The 19,090-nt window shown below is 36.7% G+C and overlaps 7 protein-coding genes across 11 annotated transcripts; 4 read left to right on the top strand and 3 right to left on the bottom strand.

The window, feature by feature from the left end:
• Nucleotides 1-3,740: 3,740 nt before the first annotated feature.
• LOC149926700 (activated RNA polymerase II transcriptional coactivator p15-like) lies at nt 3,741-4,529 on the top strand. The gene is made up of 3 exons (XM_090159483.1): nt 3,741-3,897; nt 3,966-4,140; nt 4,193-4,529. Exons 2-3 carry the CDS (start codon nt 4,075-4,077, stop codon nt 4,457-4,459), a joined length of 333 nt encoding a protein of 110 aa, XP_090015609.1. The 5' UTR covers nt 3,741-3,897; nt 3,966-4,074; the 3' UTR covers nt 4,460-4,529.
• On the bottom strand, nt 4,501-7,396 carry LOC149926699 (SURP and G-patch domain-containing protein 1-like). 2 transcript variants are annotated; one of them, XM_090159479.1, is made up of 11 exons: nt 7,065-7,396; nt 6,859-6,945; nt 6,392-6,467; nt 6,237-6,331; nt 5,881-5,995; nt 5,690-5,820; nt 5,505-5,633; nt 5,348-5,436; nt 4,886-5,295; nt 4,689-4,818; nt 4,501-4,631 (listed from the first exon to the last, which is right to left on the bottom strand). In XM_090159479.1, exons 1-11 carry the CDS (start codon nt 7,330-7,332, stop codon nt 4,605-4,607), a joined length of 1,557 nt encoding a protein of 518 aa, XP_090015605.1. In that variant the 5' UTR covers nt 7,333-7,396; the 3' UTR covers nt 4,501-4,604. The 2 variants fall into 2 exon arrangements, with proteins under 2 accessions (XP_090015605.1, XP_090015604.1); XM_090159478.1 differs by having other exon boundaries at nt 6,859-6,983; nt 7,082-7,396.
• On the top strand, nt 7,378-9,128 carry Smn (survival motor neuron). Its single transcript, XM_090159481.1, has 6 exons — nt 7,378-7,591; nt 7,663-7,734; nt 7,811-8,104; nt 8,167-8,385; nt 8,449-8,574; nt 8,974-9,128. Exons 1-6 carry the CDS (start codon nt 7,553-7,555, stop codon nt 9,031-9,033), a joined length of 810 nt encoding a protein of 269 aa, XP_090015607.1. The 5' UTR covers nt 7,378-7,552; the 3' UTR covers nt 9,034-9,128.
• Nucleotides 9,090-9,788, bottom strand: LOC149926697 (putative SERF-like protein). The gene is made up of 2 exons (XM_090159485.1): nt 9,510-9,788; nt 9,090-9,452 (listed from the first exon to the last, which is right to left on the bottom strand). The coding sequence occupies exons 1-2, from the start codon at nt 9,514-9,516 to the stop codon at nt 9,241-9,243; spliced, it is 219 nt and encodes a 72-aa protein (XP_090015611.1). The 5' UTR covers nt 9,517-9,788; the 3' UTR covers nt 9,090-9,240.
• On the top strand, nt 9,774-10,790 carry LOC149926696 (alpha-ketoglutarate dehydrogenase component 4). The gene is made up of 5 exons (XM_090159484.1): nt 9,774-9,949; nt 10,196-10,247; nt 10,317-10,368; nt 10,432-10,574; nt 10,638-10,790. The coding sequence occupies exons 2-5, from the start codon at nt 10,203-10,205 to the stop codon at nt 10,653-10,655; spliced, it is 258 nt and encodes an 85-aa protein (XP_090015610.1). The 5' UTR covers nt 9,774-9,949; nt 10,196-10,202; the 3' UTR covers nt 10,656-10,790.
• Nucleotides 10,791-10,816: 26 nt separating this feature from the next.
• Nucleotides 10,817-12,859, bottom strand: LOC149926695 (RAB6A-GEF complex partner protein 2). The gene is made up of 7 exons (XM_090159480.1): nt 12,421-12,859; nt 12,112-12,263; nt 11,973-12,056; nt 11,764-11,913; nt 11,435-11,706; nt 11,200-11,377; nt 10,817-11,140 (listed from the first exon to the last, which is right to left on the bottom strand). Exons 1-7 carry the CDS (start codon nt 12,540-12,542, stop codon nt 10,908-10,910), a joined length of 1,191 nt encoding a protein of 396 aa, XP_090015606.1. The 5' UTR covers nt 12,543-12,859; the 3' UTR covers nt 10,817-10,907.
• Nucleotides 12,800-19,088, top strand: Tao (Serine/threonine-protein kinase Tao). 4 transcript variants are annotated; one of them, XM_090159474.1, is made up of 16 exons: nt 12,800-12,959; nt 13,595-13,735; nt 13,806-13,920; nt 13,980-14,051; nt 14,111-14,212; nt 14,276-14,321; nt 14,390-14,539; nt 14,602-14,848; nt 14,915-14,996; nt 15,065-15,493; nt 15,562-16,002; nt 16,068-16,508; nt 16,580-16,792; nt 16,862-17,044; nt 17,105-17,363; nt 18,723-19,088. In XM_090159474.1, the coding sequence occupies exons 2-15, from the start codon at nt 13,719-13,721 to the stop codon at nt 17,354-17,356; spliced, it is 2,790 nt and encodes a 929-aa protein (XP_090015600.1). In that variant the 5' UTR covers nt 12,800-12,959; nt 13,595-13,718; the 3' UTR covers nt 17,357-17,363; nt 18,723-19,088. The 4 variants fall into 4 exon arrangements, with proteins under 4 accessions (XP_090015600.1, XP_090015601.1, XP_090015602.1 ...); XM_090159475.1 differs by having other exon boundaries at nt 12,801-12,955; XM_090159476.1 differs by lacking the exon at nt 12,800-12,959 and adding an exon at nt 13,255-13,273.
• Nucleotides 19,089-19,090: the final 2 nt, after the last annotated feature.

The raw sequence follows: 19,090 nt of genomic DNA, 5'->3' as shown, positions 1-19,090 counted from the left end.
TAAAAACAATTATTTATTTGAATAAGTAGAATGAGTAGTAGATTAACGAAATCGTTGGTTACATAACAAGTTTATTTCTTCAATACGATGAGGAAAAAAAATATCGCAATTTATGATAATGAATAAATAATTCCGAGCACTCCGCAATTTATGATAATGAATAAATAATTCCGAGCACTCCGCAATTTATGATAATGAATAAATAATTCCGAGCACTCCGCAATTTATGATAATGAATAAATAATTCCGAGCACTACTAAAAGGTTGTGGTTTCACATGTTTTAACCTAGGTTTTAACGACACTTTTTAAATTAAAAATTAATGTAAGCAGAAATATAAAGATATAAACAATACATTGAATTGTTGACGTGATTAAATTAGTAAATTTTGCAAATAGGTTTTTGTAATCGTACGCGAACATTTCAATGTTTAAATTTTTAATTTTTATTTAAAATAAGCCGCGGAAAAGGGGCGGTAACCTGGTAAATTCCCAGTGACGTAAACTACAGATAAGAACTCGAAAGGGCTCAGTTAACTTGCAATCCCCCCCCCCCCCAAACGTTGTGTTCAAAAATTAACAAGTTGATTGAAAGGCACCCATTATACACCATTTTGCACCATCCGTAAACCATTACGCACCCCCATGGTGTTCAGTAAGAAATTGCAATCTCAAAGGGGGGCCAACTTTATCCTAAAACTTGTTAACCAATCAAACGCACCCATAACGCACCATTATGCACCACAGTCGAATCATTACGCACCCTTATCCCTATAGCATTACATCAAATATTAATTGGGGGGGGGGGAGCTAGGTTAACCCCAGCCCCCCCCCTTCACCGTCTGTTTTCTAAAATTTAGGATAGATCAAAATGTAAAAATTGAGTTATTTCCTTAACTAGTATGGTGCGTAACGATTCGACTGTGGCGCATAATGGGTGCGTTTGAATGGCACCATTTACGATGCCAATGGTGAATGGGGGGCTGGGGTTAACCTAGCCCCCACTTTTTAATTCAATTGTGGTGCATAATGGTGCGTTTGATTGGTTAACAAGTTTTAGGGAAAAATGGAAGTGGGGGGGGGGGCTCGGATAAAGTTGCCCCCAATTTGACATTGCAATTTCTTACTGAACACCATGGGTGCGTAATGGTTTACTGATGGTGCAAAATGGGTGCCTTTCAATCAACTTGTTAATTTTTGAACACAGCGTTTGGGGGGGGGGGGGGCAAGTTAACTGAGCCACTCGAAAGTAGGATTGGGCTCATTTGAAGAAGTTAGTGCTTAGTGGAACCTAATTCTGAATATAGCTTAATTTTAGTAATGGCCAACGAAAGAATGCTTCTCCTTCTTAGGATTGAGTTTTGTGTTCGTTGACGTATTAATTTTCCTAAGCTAATAAATTGGGAAATTAATAAAGCTAAAGCAGTTTTTAGCATTAAACTGGGATCGATTTGCTTGGAGTTTACAGTAATCACGCGCTACTGCAAAATTAAACGACCGGCCAGCTGCCCTTATCCGAAGGAAGTCGAGAGAGTAGTAAGAACATTCCAAGTGTAGAGGTTTCTGGGGTGTGAAACCCGTTTGAAAGAAAAGAGTGGACTTCCATGAAAACGTCCAAATACGAGTTTCTTAAAAAGCTCCCCGCTGAGAACAAAATCGGGATTTCCTCAAATCCGCATTTCCTACCTTCATGAAAACATAGTCCCGATAAGCTAGTTTTAAAAATTCCTCGAAATGAATTGAGACGAGGGAAGAGACTTGAGTTGCTCTTTGTTCGGTCCAGGGAACTAAAAAAAGGATTTTCTCTCTAGGGGTCCCTCTTCGCTCGGGTCTGCGCGACTGTCGAAAACTTAATTTTTAGCCGAATTTTCGTTTCTACCCTCCAGCAGTTCATCCCCCTTCGGATGGAACACTTCTCGATATCTCGGTTCCTGTATCTTCAAGACATGCTGTCCCCTTTTCAAAACCGGCCGTTCTCCCCCCCCCTGCCTAACCTTGAAAGTAATTTTGAAAACTCCCGCAAAAATACGAGGTCGCCACTATGCAGAGCGTAAATATGGAATCACTTTTTAGAAAACAAGTGAGGTCAATACCGATTTTTTTTCGGTGATATAGTGCCTTTAAGAGTTAAAACACGCTATTCTAATGTAGCAGACGACATGCACTGATCGTGGTCCAGTTTATTTATTCTAGGCCAGGTGGGTCACTGGTCACCTGTCCACTTTCAAACAATCCTTATTTCCCACCCTGTCCATAATGCTATTAAACTTACTTAGAGAAACGTTGCAGTTGTACAGCTAATTCAAATCATTTTGGCCTACCAATATATAAAAATAGGCTGAGTCCGAAAAACTGTTGGTGATGGCAAGAATGTATTTATTTGTACTCAGGGAGAATGAATATGTCGAGACTATCGACGGACACGTTGAGGCCCTAACCCCGTCACGCTAAGGGGTGGTGGGGGGGGAGGAGGCGGTCTTTTTTTTTGCATCCTAGCAGCAGCGTTAATCGCGTCTAAAAACGTAATTTTTAGGAACCAATGAGATTGAAGTATTATTTGATTTTAATAAAGCGGAGGAGCATACCGGGGGCCCCAACGGGTGGAATTGGAGAAATGCTAAAAATAATCTCGACATATTCATTCTCCCTGAGTAAAAATAAATACATTCTTGGTGATGGAAAACAAATTATCGAGGGTAGAAATCAGCTTAGACTAAAAATGCGGCGTTGTCCGCCCGTCGTAATAAAACGTCTGAGTGAAATACAAAATGGTTTTGTATTAGGCCTGAAGGGGCCCCTTATGAACTCGGGGCCCTGGGCCTGGGCCCAACGGGCCCAATGGGAAAGACGGCACTGCGCTTAGGGCAATTCTTGGAGTCCCAAAGTCTACCCGAATAGAAATGATGGAGGCGGAAGCTGCCGTTATGCCACTTTCCCTCCGAAGAGATCTACTTGGTGTACAATACCTAACATTAGGGGCTGCTTCTGATGCTCCGACTTATTATAGGGTGCAAGCCCAAACTAGTCTGGCAGCATTGCAGCCACATGAAAGAAAATGGTTATCGCATAAAACCCCTCCACTTCTAAAATACTGGAGGCACCTAGAGCAACTTAATATTGATTGGTATCTTACTTTGGAACAGGACGCTCCTATTTCTCTGATCCCTCCTTGGCAGCCAGTAAAAGCTACAATCAATTGTAATTGTTTAAGGCTCTCAAAGAGAAACCTGTCAGATGTAGAACTTTATCAGATGTTTTTCTCAGAACTAGACAAAATTCAGGCTACTCACACAATTATATATACCGATGGTTCAGTCAGGGAGGATCTTGGTTGCGCGGGTGCGGGTATTAGTATCCCGGAACATGGGATTGAGAATCGGTCATTGGTGGATCCGGGTCATCCCATCACTACGGTGGAAATGTTTGCAATAAATCAGGCATTACGTTACGCTCATACTCACAGCCTTGGAGATATTATTGTCTGTTCAGACTCCAAATCTGCTCTCTCCATGTTCTCCAGCTTCAGTTTGGACTTCCAAGTCTTGACCTTTAGAACATTATGCGACAATTATCAGGGCAGCATCACTTTGTTATGGTGTCCTGCTCACGTGGGAGTGGGATTTATAATTTCTTATTTAATCGTGTCACCGATAGAAGGCGGTTTCCTCAGTTTTTACCTCACGACTGCTAGGTCTTACTTGCACACGCGCTCCGTGTAAAATCGGGGGTCTATTTTATTTTATGTCTATGCACACGCGTACAAATTAAATTGAATACATCCCGCGTAAAGGTAGATGTCACTCGTCTCTCTGGATAACGATTTCCCATTCTTGGACGATAGAAGTGGCGTGCTTTGTGCTATCCGCGTGTAGTTACCATTGTCCTTTTCTTATTAAAAGGTAGGTAACGTTTATGGACTATCACAATTAAGCCCAAGATATTTCGTTTAATTTACTTTTGTTCCTAGGGTTTTAGTCATTCAGTATTAAGCCTTAGTACCGGCTTTGTCTGTGAACTTGTGAAGACGTTTTTTAGGGGTTCTGTCTAAGACATATTTCAAGTACTTCATTTGCAAGATGTCAAGCAAAAGGAAAGAAAAGGCTGTAGACACTAGTGATTCCGATTCTGGTCCAGATTCAGATGTAAGTTTCATTTCAATTGGTAATTCCAGTGAAGAACAATCTTTTCTTGTAGCCCCCACCAAAAAAAGCAGCGAAGCAAGAGAAGAAAGCTAGCAGCAGTAGCAAAGATAGCGAAAATGAAAACATGTTTCCCATTGCTAAGACCAGATTCATCAGTGTTAGGGAATTCAGGGGTAAAACCATGATAGATATAAGAGAATATTATAATGCTGATGGAGAGATGAAACCTGGAAAAAAAGGGATATGCCTGAGTGCTGAGCAATGGAATGCTTTGAAAGAGCACATTGATGATGTGGATGAAGCTATAAAAAAATTTTAAACCTACTATCACCATGACATTCTCTGTGTACAAAGTTTTCTGTTTTAATAAATGTAATTTTATTCCATAATTGCTACAGATTTATAATTTACAACAACCAAATTGAAGATTGTACAGATATATGTTAATATTTTCACAACACAATTCAATAATAGGCCCTTCTTGGATTATTCTAAATAAATTACTCTTTTAATACTTCAAAACCCATCTAATGTTTTTTTTAACTTACCAAAGGATTTGGTCGAAATCTATAAGCAAGCATCATTCTTTTCCTATATGCTTCATATTCGTCATCACCTGTAGATACGTCATCTGGACGATTTTGGCCTAATCCTGCATTCTCTACTGGCACAGCTCCCCTGAAGAAAAAAAATTCTTATAGGAACTTAAGTGAAAAGAAAAGGTTAAAATTGAATTTAAAAGTACTTGTTAACTGGCGCTACAATGCCAGCTCCATTTGAACCTAATCCTTGTCCTTCAGCCCAACCTAATTTTTGTAACATTTGATAACCCACATTATCGGAAGTAATTTTATGTTCTTTATAGTCCGACAAATCAGCAGATCTGCCTTCTTTCAGAGCCTCCCATTTCTCCAAAAACTTTTCAAGTTCTTCGGGTGGTAAAAAGTCTCCGATATGATGTTTTCCTTTGGCCATTTCTGTCAGTTCATCAGCTCTCTCTTTTGTTTTTGCCATTTCCTCCAGCCTCTTTTTATGCTCCCAAGTTCCACCATCAGTTTCTTCGTCAGAGTCATATTCATATTTCACTTTACCCGCCCTCGCATTCGCTTCTGCCACTTTTTGCTTCGCTTGCATCATTTGGTAAAGTATTTTCATCTGAAATAAATGTCGTGAATATAGCTTTTATTTTTGAAGTGAGCTAACTTACTTTTCTCTGATCATCTAATTGTTTCCACTGTTCGAAAGTTAGATCAGTAGAGCCAAAAACCTGAATGGCGTACGTGACCAATGCTGGATCTATTATATTATTGGTTTAGATAAAAATATACGAGCCCCAATTGGTTTATTATTTTGTTATTTAATACCTTTTTCCACAAACGTTGGAAGAGGATTAGGGGTGGTTTGAACAGGGGTTGGTTGGTCTTCTTGAGGACCCCAACGACTTTTTTTTCTCCTTTTTGGTTGAGATTCGCAGGTGGAAGAACTTGCATTGTCTAAAATATTCTTCCTTTATTGAAGAAGTCCACCAAATTCAAGGTTTTTCACTCACCATTAGTTTTGGCATCTGTTAACATGGAAGTAGAAATACCGTCATCCTGGGCCCTTTGTTTGGCTTGTTGAAGACTAGTCACTCGTTCTTGAAAGTACTTGTACGCACTACCATTACAATCTTTCAAAAAACTAAGTTTGATGTTATTACTATAACGATTGAATGAATCTGTCTAATATCCAAATTCTTACTCATATTCTGGGTTATTTTCATCTTTGAAAATTGGATTGATAGATCCATTGATTGCCACAGAAATAGCAACTTTTTCCACAGCCCAACGGACAGCCTGATCCTCTGGTGGAGAGACTAGAAGCAGCCTATCAGTTTTTCGTGTATATTTGTCATCATATCGGGACTAGATTGTGTGGATATGCTGAGAACAGTATGGGCATGATAGAAGACAAGACATAGAAATGTAACCCCTATGTTGTTGTTCTATTAAAACTCGAGGGGGCAAGCCTAAGAATTCTTTATTCTTATGCACCCATCTTATTATGCATAGGTCAATGACAGGAATATATTAGAAGGGTCATATTGCTACCCATACCAGTATGATCTTCTCTCTTCATCTTTAGGGCACTTTCTTCTTCAGTTGATAGTATTGCTTTTACAGTTTCATTCTCTTTTAGCACTGTTTTTGGGCTGCGTAAAAAATATTGCGTGATTACATATCAAAAAACTTTATTTTTTAAATTTTTTTACCTTGGTTTCTGTAGTTTCATTACTACCCCTGGTTTGGTATTTGCATTTGTACTATTAGCAACGGTAGTTGAACTCTCTGAAAGGCGAAAATTTAATTCATAGCCAACAACTTTATACTTTCAAGCTACAAATAGCGTTTTCCATTTGATTTCTTGAGATTCATTACGAAGACATTGCTGATGTAATTGATCTCACTCCATTTGACGAAGAAATTTAACATGTTTCGAAAATTCATGCAAAGAATTTGTTCTGAGTGTATTGGAACAAGCAAGAAACTTGCTACAAGAGCGATCTAGATCCACTGATCTGTCGAAATTGGCAGATCAGTTTCAAGCTCTCGATAGAGATAAATGGTACAAGTGTAAATTGACTGGAGCAACTTTGAGCACAATAATGAAACAAACAGTTGATTGGGGCAATCTCGAGGGCTAGAGAGCAGTCAAATGGAAAACAATGAGAGACTTCACCTGAACGTTTAGCTGCTTGCATTCTTTTAAATTGTTCTAAAAAGCTACCATCATTTTTGAAAGGTACTGATGGTGTATTTGATTGCGCTGACAGAGAGGATGATTTGTCAACTTCTTTTTTTATGCTAATAAAATAAGCACCCAAAATACAATTAAAATTAGCTTTTTCTTAAGTTTTTTAATTTGCCCAATGAAGGGGTCGAGACACACATACAAAACATACCCATCAGTTTTGATTAAATTTCTAAATTTTCCTATTAACTTGTTTGATTTGTTGATGTTTTGACCAAGGCCCGGATGTGGTTTAGTAATATTAGTGCCCGTGATTGCTTTATTTTCAACTTCGTTATTTAAATTTTTTAATTGTATTTTTCTTTCAATTTCACGTTTCTTTTCTTCAATAAGCCGCGCTTGTTGAGTTAATTCGGAAAATCTGTCATTACGCGAACTAGACCCTGGCTGTTGGTATGCCATTTTCTCGGAATTTCACACATTTGACAACTGAGAAGGGGGTAGCTTTGGTTTTATCCCTCCTGACCCCGCAGAGAGTCCAGAAAGACTCCGAGGCTTGAATAAAACAAGGCGACTTTTGACCTTAAATTTTCTGATTTTGACTGGACTGCACCCATGAAGTTTTAGAATTAGCGATTCGAGTTTTGAAGGTAAACGTTTGAGGGTAAATAGAATTTAAAGAATGGCTGAGGGTGATTTGTTATGGTCCAGAGATACTGATGTAAGGAAATTTAATTTTTTTACTGCCAATATATATAAAATTCAAAATTTATTTAATTATTGTAAAATAAGTTGGAACATGAAGATATTTGGGATGATTCTGCTTTAATTGATGCTTATGATCGAGCAGTAGGCGAAGTAAAAGTAGGATGCTTAATATTAGAGAATAGTGTTCTTTTTCATCAGTCATAATTACACTCATTATTTTTAAATGCCGCAGGAAGCAATAGCAAAGAAACTGAATGAGGGTGAAAATAAAAAAAAACAGAAACCTAAGGTTAAACCAAAATCATGGAAAGTTGGAGACTTTTGCAAAACAATATATTCCCAAGATGGTCTGAACTATGAAGCTTATATCAAAGAAATCAGCGAGTCCGGAACCAATTGTTTGGTTCAGTATATTGGCTATGGAAATGAAGAAGTGGTTCCTATACCCGCACTTCAACCTTCCATGGGCCGAGAGGCTAGAGAACAACAAGAATTATTAAGCCTAAAAGAAATTGAGTGGATTGAGGTATGTGTTTGGGATTATTAATAGAATTGTTGGGAAATAAATGCTGGACATTTTGATTGCAGGCCTCTGTGTCCACGAGTGATCCTATGCCGATGGATTTCCAACAGCGAGGAAACCCTAAGAAAAGCCAGTCTCATCGCAAATCTAAAAGATCCTCCGTAACACCTGAACCCAATGCTTTTTACTCCTCTATGCAGCCGGTTTTTCATTCAATGCCCCCTCACTCACCCCACTCTGAAACTCATTGGCCAGGATCTTTTCATTATCAAAATAATGCTCAAGTATGTATCAAATTTGAAGTGTAATCGATGGAATATAACCATAATATTTTCTTGGTTTATTAGAGGATGCCACCAATACCACCTCCACCACCATTCCCAGTTGACCAAAATATGGTTAAAGATGATGAAGCTTTAGCAGCAATGCTTATGTCTTGGTATATGAGTGGTTACCATACAGGTTTTTACCAAGTGAGTTATTACAGTCAGTGGCGTAACGACCAAATTTGGTCTCCCCCGCAGGATATCAAAAGGGCCCTTTATAAAAAAAACAATTTTTTTATTTTCCCCATTTTTACAAGTTCTCTGAAAATATTGGGGATACGTGCCAGATTTCTACCAATAGTTAAAGCATAATTTTTTTAATCATTTAAAAATTTAAATAAATTAAAAATCAATACTTAAAACGAAAGGGCCCCCTATTTGGTGAAAATGTCAGGGGCCTCCTCGCGGTCGCGGGGTCTGAGTTACGCCACTGATTACAGTTTAAGCCATTCCTCAAAGAATAAAACTACATTCATACAAGTTTACATGTTTTCGAAGGATGGCGTTACATTTCTATTATTAAAAATCATGAAATTAATTTTTAAGGGGATGAAACAAAATCAAAGTCATCAGAATTGTAAATGCTGCCATCATTCTCAAAGATAATAAATTATTTTCATATTGAAATATGGTTTCAATTTGTTTAAAAAGTAGAAACAATATTTTAAGAGAGTAGACTCACTACATTAAGCCTTTTATTTTTCCATAAAAAACCACAAAAATTTAGGCTGTGTAATTTATATTTAAAATAAACCCGAAATCGTGAAAGAAAAAAAATGAAAAAGCACTGTAGAAAAATTCAATTGAGAAGTGTTATTTGGCTTTGGAGCTTTCACCGGATGAGTTATCACCACTCTTATCTTCCGCTTTCTTTTGCTTCAACCTCATCACCTCAGCATCCCTTCTCCTGCGTTCCTCTAACGTAACACCTTTATTTCCACCTTTCTCATCCGCAGCCTTCTTCTTAGTATTTTCCTGCAGCTTCTTTTGATTCTTTTGTCTTGCAAGTTCACGTTGGTTGCCACCTACAACAAAAATTATTATCTAAAATAGAGCTTTTCTGCGTTTTTCGTTCTACTTACGCGCCATCTTGGAACTCGGTGATAAAGATTTGCAAATAATTATCAAAGAGAGCCGAAGATTGACACTAGGCTACCCCTAAGGCTATTAATAAATAATACCGCTCGACTGGTAAAATAAAGGTTTTTACGGTGTTTTGTTGGGATGAAACCAATTTACTGCGTAGTTTTCAACAAGAATCGAAACACGTGGATTACTTTAATAACCCAATCTAATAAATAACGGTATACGATTTCAAACGCAAAATTATCTGATTACGCACGTATGGAATACGGATCATACGCAATGGGCTAATAGCCAACCGTTTCGACGACCCGGATATGGTTGTTACGTCACTTCCGGTTGACAGTACAACTTTTTGACCTACAGTCACCTACTGGCCCATGTTTATTGAAGCAGGGATTGGAGATGCTTTAGTTCTTATTTATTAAATTTTCTAAAGGTAAATATTAATTATTAGTGTTTCGTAAAGTTTTCAGCTAAGTTAATAGGTTGGGTTTTTAGAGTTATTGTTATTAACTTTATTACCCTTTTGCGGAGGTTTTGGTGCAGTGGTTGGCAGGGGGTAACCGCTGATGGTTGCAGGTGGAGTTTTTCTATGGGGGGGGGGGCTGCAGGGGGGTTGACAGTTGTTAGCAGGGTGTGATATATTTTTAGAGAATATAACTTTCAATTTTATTTCCATAAGACTAAACATGATGGCATCTAACTCGGCATCAAACGCTACAAAGTTATGGAAGGTTATAAATTATTCTATCTTTTACAGTGAACCACGTTAGTGTTATTTAATCAATGATATCCCCTTGCAGGCTGTAAAACCACATGTTCCACTCATAAAATTTAGGAAACATAAAACAGAAGGTAGGATTTAAAAGTCTATTTACATGATGTGTGAAAGTCTCTAATTGTAATATAATTGTTAAGGGTCAAGTCAAAGTAGTACACAATCCTCAAGCTCAATAGTCGTGCCAGGAACATCAGTAAGAGGGTCAGGAATAGATGAAGCATTAATACCTTCAAAATATGCACGAAAACCTATTAGCCAAATAGAACTGGAATACATAGAGGTAGTTTTTCTTGGTCAGTGTGTAATTTTTTTTTCATTTTTAACTACAGCTATTATTTTTTAGAGAGGTGGTCCTGAATAGGATTTGTAAAGTACTTAGGAAAAATCTTCAGCACATAGATATGCATATTCAATGGCTGGGTGCGTTTTTCACATTTTGCAAAGAAAAAAACCAATGGTTTAGTCATCAAACCGCCTAATGTTAATTTATGCTCTACCGCTTAGTTAATTTATTAAAAATATTTCTAAATCCCATGTGTTAATATTGTCAGTTAAAACCATATACACATTTATTACTACAGTATTTACAATTTTTAGACCATATTTACAAAAGTTAAATGACGAGAGTAGAGAAGTTCTGATTTAAAGATCCCTGAGCGACTTGTAAAGGATGTGTAGCGTAGATTTTTATAGGCAAATCCCATACCATAGTTTGAATATCTAAATTAGCTGGCCCTTGCCACGTCACGCCTTCACTCTGTTCGATACAACTGGGCTTATTTAAAACTTCACCATTTATGGAAGCTGCCGTTACAAATTCAAAATGCAACCTCCAACGTAAAGATACTGAAATTAATGCAAATATTAGCTTTTTCAATCGCTTAATTGGAAAATAAATAGCAAACCTATATCAGTTGCAAAAGCCGGTGTGGCAGTCAAAGGAATAGGAAGAACCATTTGAGTATGACCTAAGTGAAGACAGAACTCATGGTATTTGCTATAGGCCAATGTAGAGAAAGACTGTTTAGGTCGAAATTTGCATTCATCTGTAATTTCTTCTTCACTTTGAAGAGTTACTGAAAACTAAGTTTTTCTTTTAATGAATAATTGAGTTTGAGGAGTATTAAATTTGCAATTTACTTGGACACAAGGTACAGTGGCTGTTGTAAAATCAAATGTTCCTAAGATATCTTCACCAAGTCTGTAAGCCGATTTGAGCAAGCAAAACCGTACCACTCTACCATTCTGATTAGTTATATTGTAGAAACTGGGTGTTCTTCTAGCAGTAGCATTTTCCAATAGTTGCAACGCTAGATCCAAAGGAGAATCTTTTTGTTGGGTTTGACAAAAAGGATTTGATGGAGCAACTTGGAATTCTTCACTCTCATTGTAATAAGGGACTTCAGACAACCCTGAAAATCCTCATACTATATTCAGACTGTTTTGAAACATGATAGGTAACCACTTACCAGTTAGAACAAAAACTCTTATTGGAATCCTCAATAATTTGATTGCAGTGTTGACTCTCTGAGTACCAATAGTTAGTTTATATGCATATCGCACTGCTTGACCACGGAACGATGGAGGACAGTCGCCAATTATGGTATCTCTATATACAACTATAAAGAATAAATGTTAATGAAACATCTTCCTATCTTGTAGCATTTTTGAAGCTTACAAGACTTGCTTTCTCCTGGCATAAGTCTCAAATCACAAAATAATATCTTTGGTTTAGTTGAAAGTACAACATGTCCTCGCTCTCCTATTCAAGAAGAAAAATTATAACTCAATTTCAAATAATATCCATGTTGTATTACCTCTGCATGGTATAAATGATGTGTCTTCAGATGCTGTTGCAAACTCTTCTTTCGCAACATTTGACGAGTTTGGAAATTTAACTTTTGCTTCGTCCACTGAACAGTGGCAATGAATTTGGACACTGGCCCATGCTAAGTTTTCCCCTTCAATACTAATTAAAAAAAAATAAAACACTTGAAAAATTAAAGAATAACTTATTGAAAACGCATTAAATTATGGTAGGGAAAAGCATTATTATGAACCCTGATGACCACTACGCCACTGAATGGTACCAAAGGGTAAGAGATATGACATCTACCAAGGCTTACCTATTTGATTCTACACTGTTGTGGCTGGTTTGCACTGAGTTCTTAAAGGTTACAACACATTCTATAGATTCCCCGGCTAAATAAATATTACCTCTAGGTAATCTTGCTTGTATTTCTATCATTTTATTACCTAAACACTTAATTTATATTGTTTTAAAATAAAATCGAAAATTAAAGGCTCAAAATGTTTTTGCCCGTTTCACACGAAAAAAAACATTCATTTCCGGTAATTTCAGTTTTCACTTCCGTTTAACGAAATCGGGGATTGTATCATTTACAAAAAATTACGATTTACATTTAATTACGGTTTATTTGGTAATTTTAACGTGGAATTCTGTAGAAATTACAAGGTTTGGTAATTGAATAGTTAATATATCAATTTTTAAGGCAATAAAATTATTGTGAAAGTGAAAAGTGATGAATGTCATCCACATCCATAAATTCTTGGAAATATTTGCATAATACATTTTTCCCAAGAGCGCAAAAACGAAGAAATGATCAAATGGCTTCTACGTGTTTTTAGGCCTATTAAAATGTAGGTGAGTTGAAAAGGTTTTTTAAATCGTAATATATGCTAAGTTAAGAAACGAAATTATTATTAGTTCTTTACGTATAGGATGTTTGCTAACGTGGAAAGGCATATGTAGTTAGTTGCTAAATTAAGTTGGTGTTGCGGTAGCCGAGGCTTAAAATAGTAAAAAATACAAGAAAGACTCAACACGGGTGCCTCACCTCACGCCCTCGACAAAGTCATCTTTAAAATGTGTTGACTAAATTAATGAACTGCTTGCTATAACATATATCATGCTTTGAATTAACTTACGCAAGACACTTGCAAAACTTTTAATTATTTGTAAGATGTATATTTAGATTGAGGAAATATCATTTTATAAAGGCTTAGCTTGTAGCCATTTAAGATTGATTAATCTTGGAAATATCTTGTGTAGTAACTCGCATTAGTTTACTTTTGTAAAGAGCTATGCTTTTAAGCCACTATTGGCATTTTTACTTATAAACTCGCAGAATTTTTACTAATCCTCTTTAGCATTACAATAAGCATTATACCTTTTGCTATAGAAGTGTATATGCACTTGTATTTTTGTTGTTTGCAATTTTAACATAATACAGTGTTATAATTTTTAACCAAGGGTTAATTAGACTATTTTTGTCCTAGATTTCAAGTTATATCTTGTTCTTCATAATGTTTTTTGAGTCATCATAGTAGTGTCATATTTGCCAAAGAAACATTTTATAAATATTGGTGCACTTGACAAAAAGTCGGGTGTAGTTTTTCAGCCATGCCCTCCCTACCACGGTAAGTTAGGATTTACATAATGCGGATATACCAAATCACAAAAGCTAATTAATCATTGGTATATTAAAAGACCGGGGAGCCTAAAGGATCCTGATATAGCTGAACTTTTTGATAAAGAAGACCCTGAAAAGATATTCGTTGATTTGAGGGAAATTGGACATGGCAGTTTTGGCGCTGTTTACTATGTATGTCATTTTTTAAGATCACGACATTAACTCGTCATTTAACCTACTTGTTTTTTAAGGCGCGTAACGCTGTTACCAAAGAAGTGGTGGCTATTAAGAAAATGTCCTTTGCTGGGAAGCAAAGTGCAGAGGTATTTCCGAGCTCAATTCATGACATTTGGTAAACATAATCACAAACTATTATTTTCAGAAATGGCAAGATATAATTAAGGAAGTTAAATTTCTTCGTCAACTTAAGCACCGCAATACTATAGATTATAAAGGATGCTACTTGAAAGACCATACTGCATGGGTACGGTTTCAAACTAGTCTTTAATTCTGCTGGATTTATAAAGTTAATCATTTTACTTTATAGCTAATCATGGAATATTGTTTGGGATCTGCTTCCGATATTATTGAAGGTACATTCTCATTTTCTAAGTTAATTCTGAACTATTCAGCTTTACAATGTATTTTCTTTGTAATTTAGTTCATAAGAAACCTTTGAAAGAAGAGGAAATTAGTGCTATATGCCAAGATGCTTTGTATGGCTTAGAATATTTGCATTCATTGGGAAGAATTCATAGAGATGTAAAAGCAGGGAATATTCTATTGACTGAGAATGGAACAGTCAAATTAGGTATATCCTGAGATTGTTTTTATTTTTACCATTGCTAATAATTGTGGTTTTAAATATTTTAGCTGATTTTGGCTCGGCTTCTTTGGTCTGCCCTGCGAATTCATTTGTTGGTACGCCTTATTGGATGGCACCGGAAGTTATTTTAGCAATGGATGAGGGGCAATACGAAGGAAAAGTTGATATCTGGTCTCTGGGCATTACTTGCATCGAACTTGCTGAGCGCAAGCCGCCATACTTTAACATGAATGCCATGAGTGCCTTGTATCACATAGCTCAGAATGATTCTCCTACTTTGGGTGCTGGAGAGTGGCAAGTGGAATTTTAAATACTATATTATTAAGTTATGTGGTTAGAAGATACCTTTATTATAACTAGGTCTGATGTCTTTCGAGAATTTATTGATACTTGCCTGCAAAAGAATCCTATTAGTCGCCCTACCGCTGCCAGATTACTGCAAGTAAGCTAGCTAGCACTAAGAAAGGAAAGAGCAATCGCTACATTCCAACACTGTTTTCATATTTCTAGCATCATTTCTTGACACGACCTCGACCTACTCGCGTAATTTTGGAGCTTATACAGAGAACCAAAGCGGCTGTTCGAGAGCTAGATAATCTAAACTATCGCAAAATGAAGAAAATCCTGATGGTTGATAACCAGGATAATGAAACTTCCTCCACAGCGTCATCAAATGTAGAAACTGAAGAAGAGACCTCTTCCATAAACTCCTTTCAAGAAGATGAAAGAGTTGGAGGTGGAAGTAGTAGCGCAGGTGGACAGGGAGAGGACAGTAGCAAGAGTAACAGTATTACCAGCATACACAGCCAACAGAGTGAAGGAGTCAGCGCTAGCAGTCAGAATAGTAGCACAAATAGTCTACCACCATCGTCGCTTGATAATGATTCTACCTACAACTATCCAGCTTCATTTCGGTGTCAAACTCGCACTAGTCCTTCTGTAGGAACGCATTTCATATTTCAGAGATAATTTCTGGTGATGAGTTTTTAATTTATTTCTTCTTTTAGAATTCTTCTTCAGCTAGCCTCAACAGCACGGAAATTGGTGCGAATAATTTTGCAACAATTAGAACAACTTCAATTGTTACTAGGCAAATCAAGGAGCATGAGCAAGAAAACCAAATGCACGAACAAATGTCTGGTTATAAGAGAATGCGCAGGCAGCATCAAAAAGCTCTCATTCAATTGGAAGCCAAGTGTCGTCAAGAAATGGAAGAACATAAGCAGAAACTAGACAAAGAGTATGAAACCCTACTTACACAGTTTAGCAAAGAGCTCGAGAAACTTCAGATGAAACACCAGCAAGACCTAGAAAGAAAGCTGAAGCACAATTTAGCCAATGAGAAGCGACATAGTCGAACTATCGTTCAACAGCATGAAGACGAACAGAAAAGGCTTCAAAACCAAATGAAAACTGAGTATAAATATAGCAAAGAACGTTTAAAGAAGGTAGTTTTGTTTGAAATTCATCCATTCCCCATTGCATAGAGATTAACTTAAAATTTGTTTTACAGGAAATTGGCTTAAGCGATGCCCCTGCCCGCCAAAAAGATGATGCCCTAAAATCCCAGAAAGAGGAAATTCTTCAAAGACAAGCTTCTTTGTTTCAACGCCTTCAACGGGACCAGTCTGATTATCACCGTTTGGAAATTCGCAAGTTCAGACGCAGAAAGCTTCTTCAGTATCATCAACTCGAACAAGATCTTCTTCAGGAAGAATTGAACAAACGTCAAGCTCAACTGGAACAGGCACACGCTATTCTTCTTCATCACCATGAATTAACTCAGGAACTGGAGTATCGTCAACAACGTTTTGTGCATCAACTGCGTGAAGATCAAGTTCGCAAACAACATCATACTGAATTAGCCAACCAGCAAGAGTACAACGATCGCAGAGAACGGGAATTGAGAAAGAAACAAGCTTTGGAAGTGAAACAACAGCCGAAAAGTCTCAAAGTAATTGTGTTATTCGTTGTGATTAATGTGTCACGGTGGCTTGTTAACAAAACCTTTCGGTATATCCATAGCAAAAAGAATTGCAGATCCGAAAACAATTCAGGGAAACGTGTAAAATTCAAACTAGACAGTACAAGGCTTGGAAAAACCAAATTTTGGCATCCACACCCAAAGAAGAGCAAAAGGCGGTGATAAAGAAGTTGAAAGAGGAGCAGAGAAGAAAACTGGCTATCTTAGGAGAGCAATATGAACAGAGCATCGCGGATATGTTGCAGAAGCAATCTGTACGAGCCTCCCTTTTTCCTGTAGTTATTTGAATATCTAACTGATACTTTTCTTTTTGGTCGGCTTAGATACGTTTGGATGAATCCCAAGAATTGGAATATCGTCAGTTGAAAGAACAACTTCACCAGGAACTGGAATTGCTCACAGCTTTTCAAAGCAAAATTAAGATGCAGTCTGAAACTCAGCGTAATCGTGAGAGACGTGAGCTGGAAGATCGGGTATCTATTCGTAGAGCTCTATTGGAGCAAAAGGTGAGGCTTTTTGGAGGTTTTTTCTATTGCTACTCGTATCAAACATGTATATTCAAACAGATGGAACTAGAGAAGAACCAGTTTCAAGAAGAACGATCAGAACGCCAACGTTTGTTGTTGGAACGTCAGCAACAAGAAATTGAAGCTTTCGACGAAGAGAGTGCTCGCTTAGGGTTCAATGCCATGGCAATTGCAGAGGCTTCTCAAGAGCCACTTTTTGGGGAAGACGAGCACGATGCGAGCATCAGTGGTAGCATGCTTTCTTTAGTCCATAGCAACAGCTCTAGCTCTTTCACTCACGCTGAGCTCTGAAAATACGGTAGGATTATTTTTATTATCCCAGTGGATGAGAGTGAAAAGATGTTCTTTCTCCTCGTCTTTAAATTACAAACGAACTATCAAGAATTAATAGGAATAAAAAAAGGGGTTCTGTGTTGTGGAATAACTGTTAACGAGTGTTTATTTTTACTCGTTAATACACTCACTGAAGCTTCCTACGGTAATTGCAACCTGCAGATTCTCTGTTACTCTACATTAGCGTGCGTGAAACCTATTATAGCTAAATTTTACAAGAAATTCGATGAGCTGCGTTATTTAATTCCTATATATATATCTCTCTCTCTCTCGCTCGAATAGAGAATTGCAACTTCCAAAGTGAAGGAACGTTAACACAAATTCTTTATAAAATACTTCCCCCATACTTATACTTATTTGAGTTAATCGGTAATTTATGGCATTGCAAAGGGTTTCGCGTGTGCTGCTACCGTTATTGTGGCTAGATTTATGAGTGGAAAAGTATTTAAGAACCCAAATCTTATGGATTTTTGGCTGACGTTTTAGTCAAAGTAATTTTTTAAAACATCTTTTACTACTTTGTATAGATCATGTCATTTAGATTGCTTTGGAAAATTATGAGAGTAGAATAGTTTTTCTGAAAGCAATCCACTCTGGTTTTATTTTCCCCGCTTTGATCTCTGAACTATCCACTTTTTAGCTTCCTCAAAAAAAAATGCATTTTGGAAAAAAAAATGAATGCCCTTTTTGACGTAGGTGTATAAATACCAATATTATAGTTTAAATATCTGAGGATATTTTCTATCTTGTCAGATTAAAAAGATATTTTATTTTTAACGATAGCATTCGTTCATAGCTTCAGAATTCCTTTTTAAAGAAAAAAATGTGCCGTGTACATGTTATTGTAATAATTTTAAATGTAGCCAAAACCAATTTATAAAAGAAAAAATGCCTGCAATGTAACTCGCAAAGATCTGATCATTATTGAAAATGGTTCGATTAAATATTTTTGTTCATTGTTAGGCCATTTAGGTTTCATGTTTTTACCTAAACAAAATATATCCCTTACCCCCTTCCCATTGTTGTTTTTCCATTAAACAGCGCTTGCACTTGCGCGTATATACTGGGGGTTCAACTGAAAGGGGGCCTAGGATGAATATTTTTGGTCAATTTAATAATTTTATCTATAGGAAAAAACATTAGTCAATTTTTAGCAGTTTGTTTGCTGTGTTCTAACAGCGCATTATTCTGCTACGATGTAGGAAAAAAACAGTTATTTGATGGTATACGTTTGATAAACAGTAGAAAATGTTTAAACCAAAAAAATATTTACGAAACTAAACATTGTGGAAATTAAAATACCTTCATGTTTATACAAATTTAGTTGGCTCACTGAAGACTGATGCATTTTTGCAAAATACGATCGTAGCGAGACTGTGAATACGGGAATTCTTTAGATCTAGTTAGACAGGCCTTTTTGTTTATTAATTTACACTAGAAAATTAACATTGTACACTCGTTGTAAGGAATATCGCGAAAAATGTTGGGTTTATAACCCTCTATAAATTTTATTTAAATATAAGATCAGTTCTGTTTGATGACGCGCCTCTTACCTACCAAATTTTGTAGTACTTTTCTGGTAATTAGCTGAATACTTCCAATTGTAAATAGAACTTGTAAAATAATGGTCACACATCTACTGTGAAAAATAAATTCAATAAAAAGAATTTTAACAAATGCCTGCTTACGCCT

The sequence above is a fragment of the Leiobunum rupestre genome, chromosome 9 (genome assembly GCF_980474605.1).
Source record: "Leiobunum rupestre chromosome 9, qqLeiRupe1.1.hap1, whole genome shotgun sequence".
In the NCBI taxonomy this organism is placed as follows: Eukaryota; Metazoa; Arthropoda; class Arachnida; order Opiliones; family Sclerosomatidae; genus Leiobunum; species Leiobunum rupestre.
The sequence above is the reverse complement of the archived record's forward strand: the minus strand, read 5'-3'. Positions and strand labels throughout refer to the sequence as shown.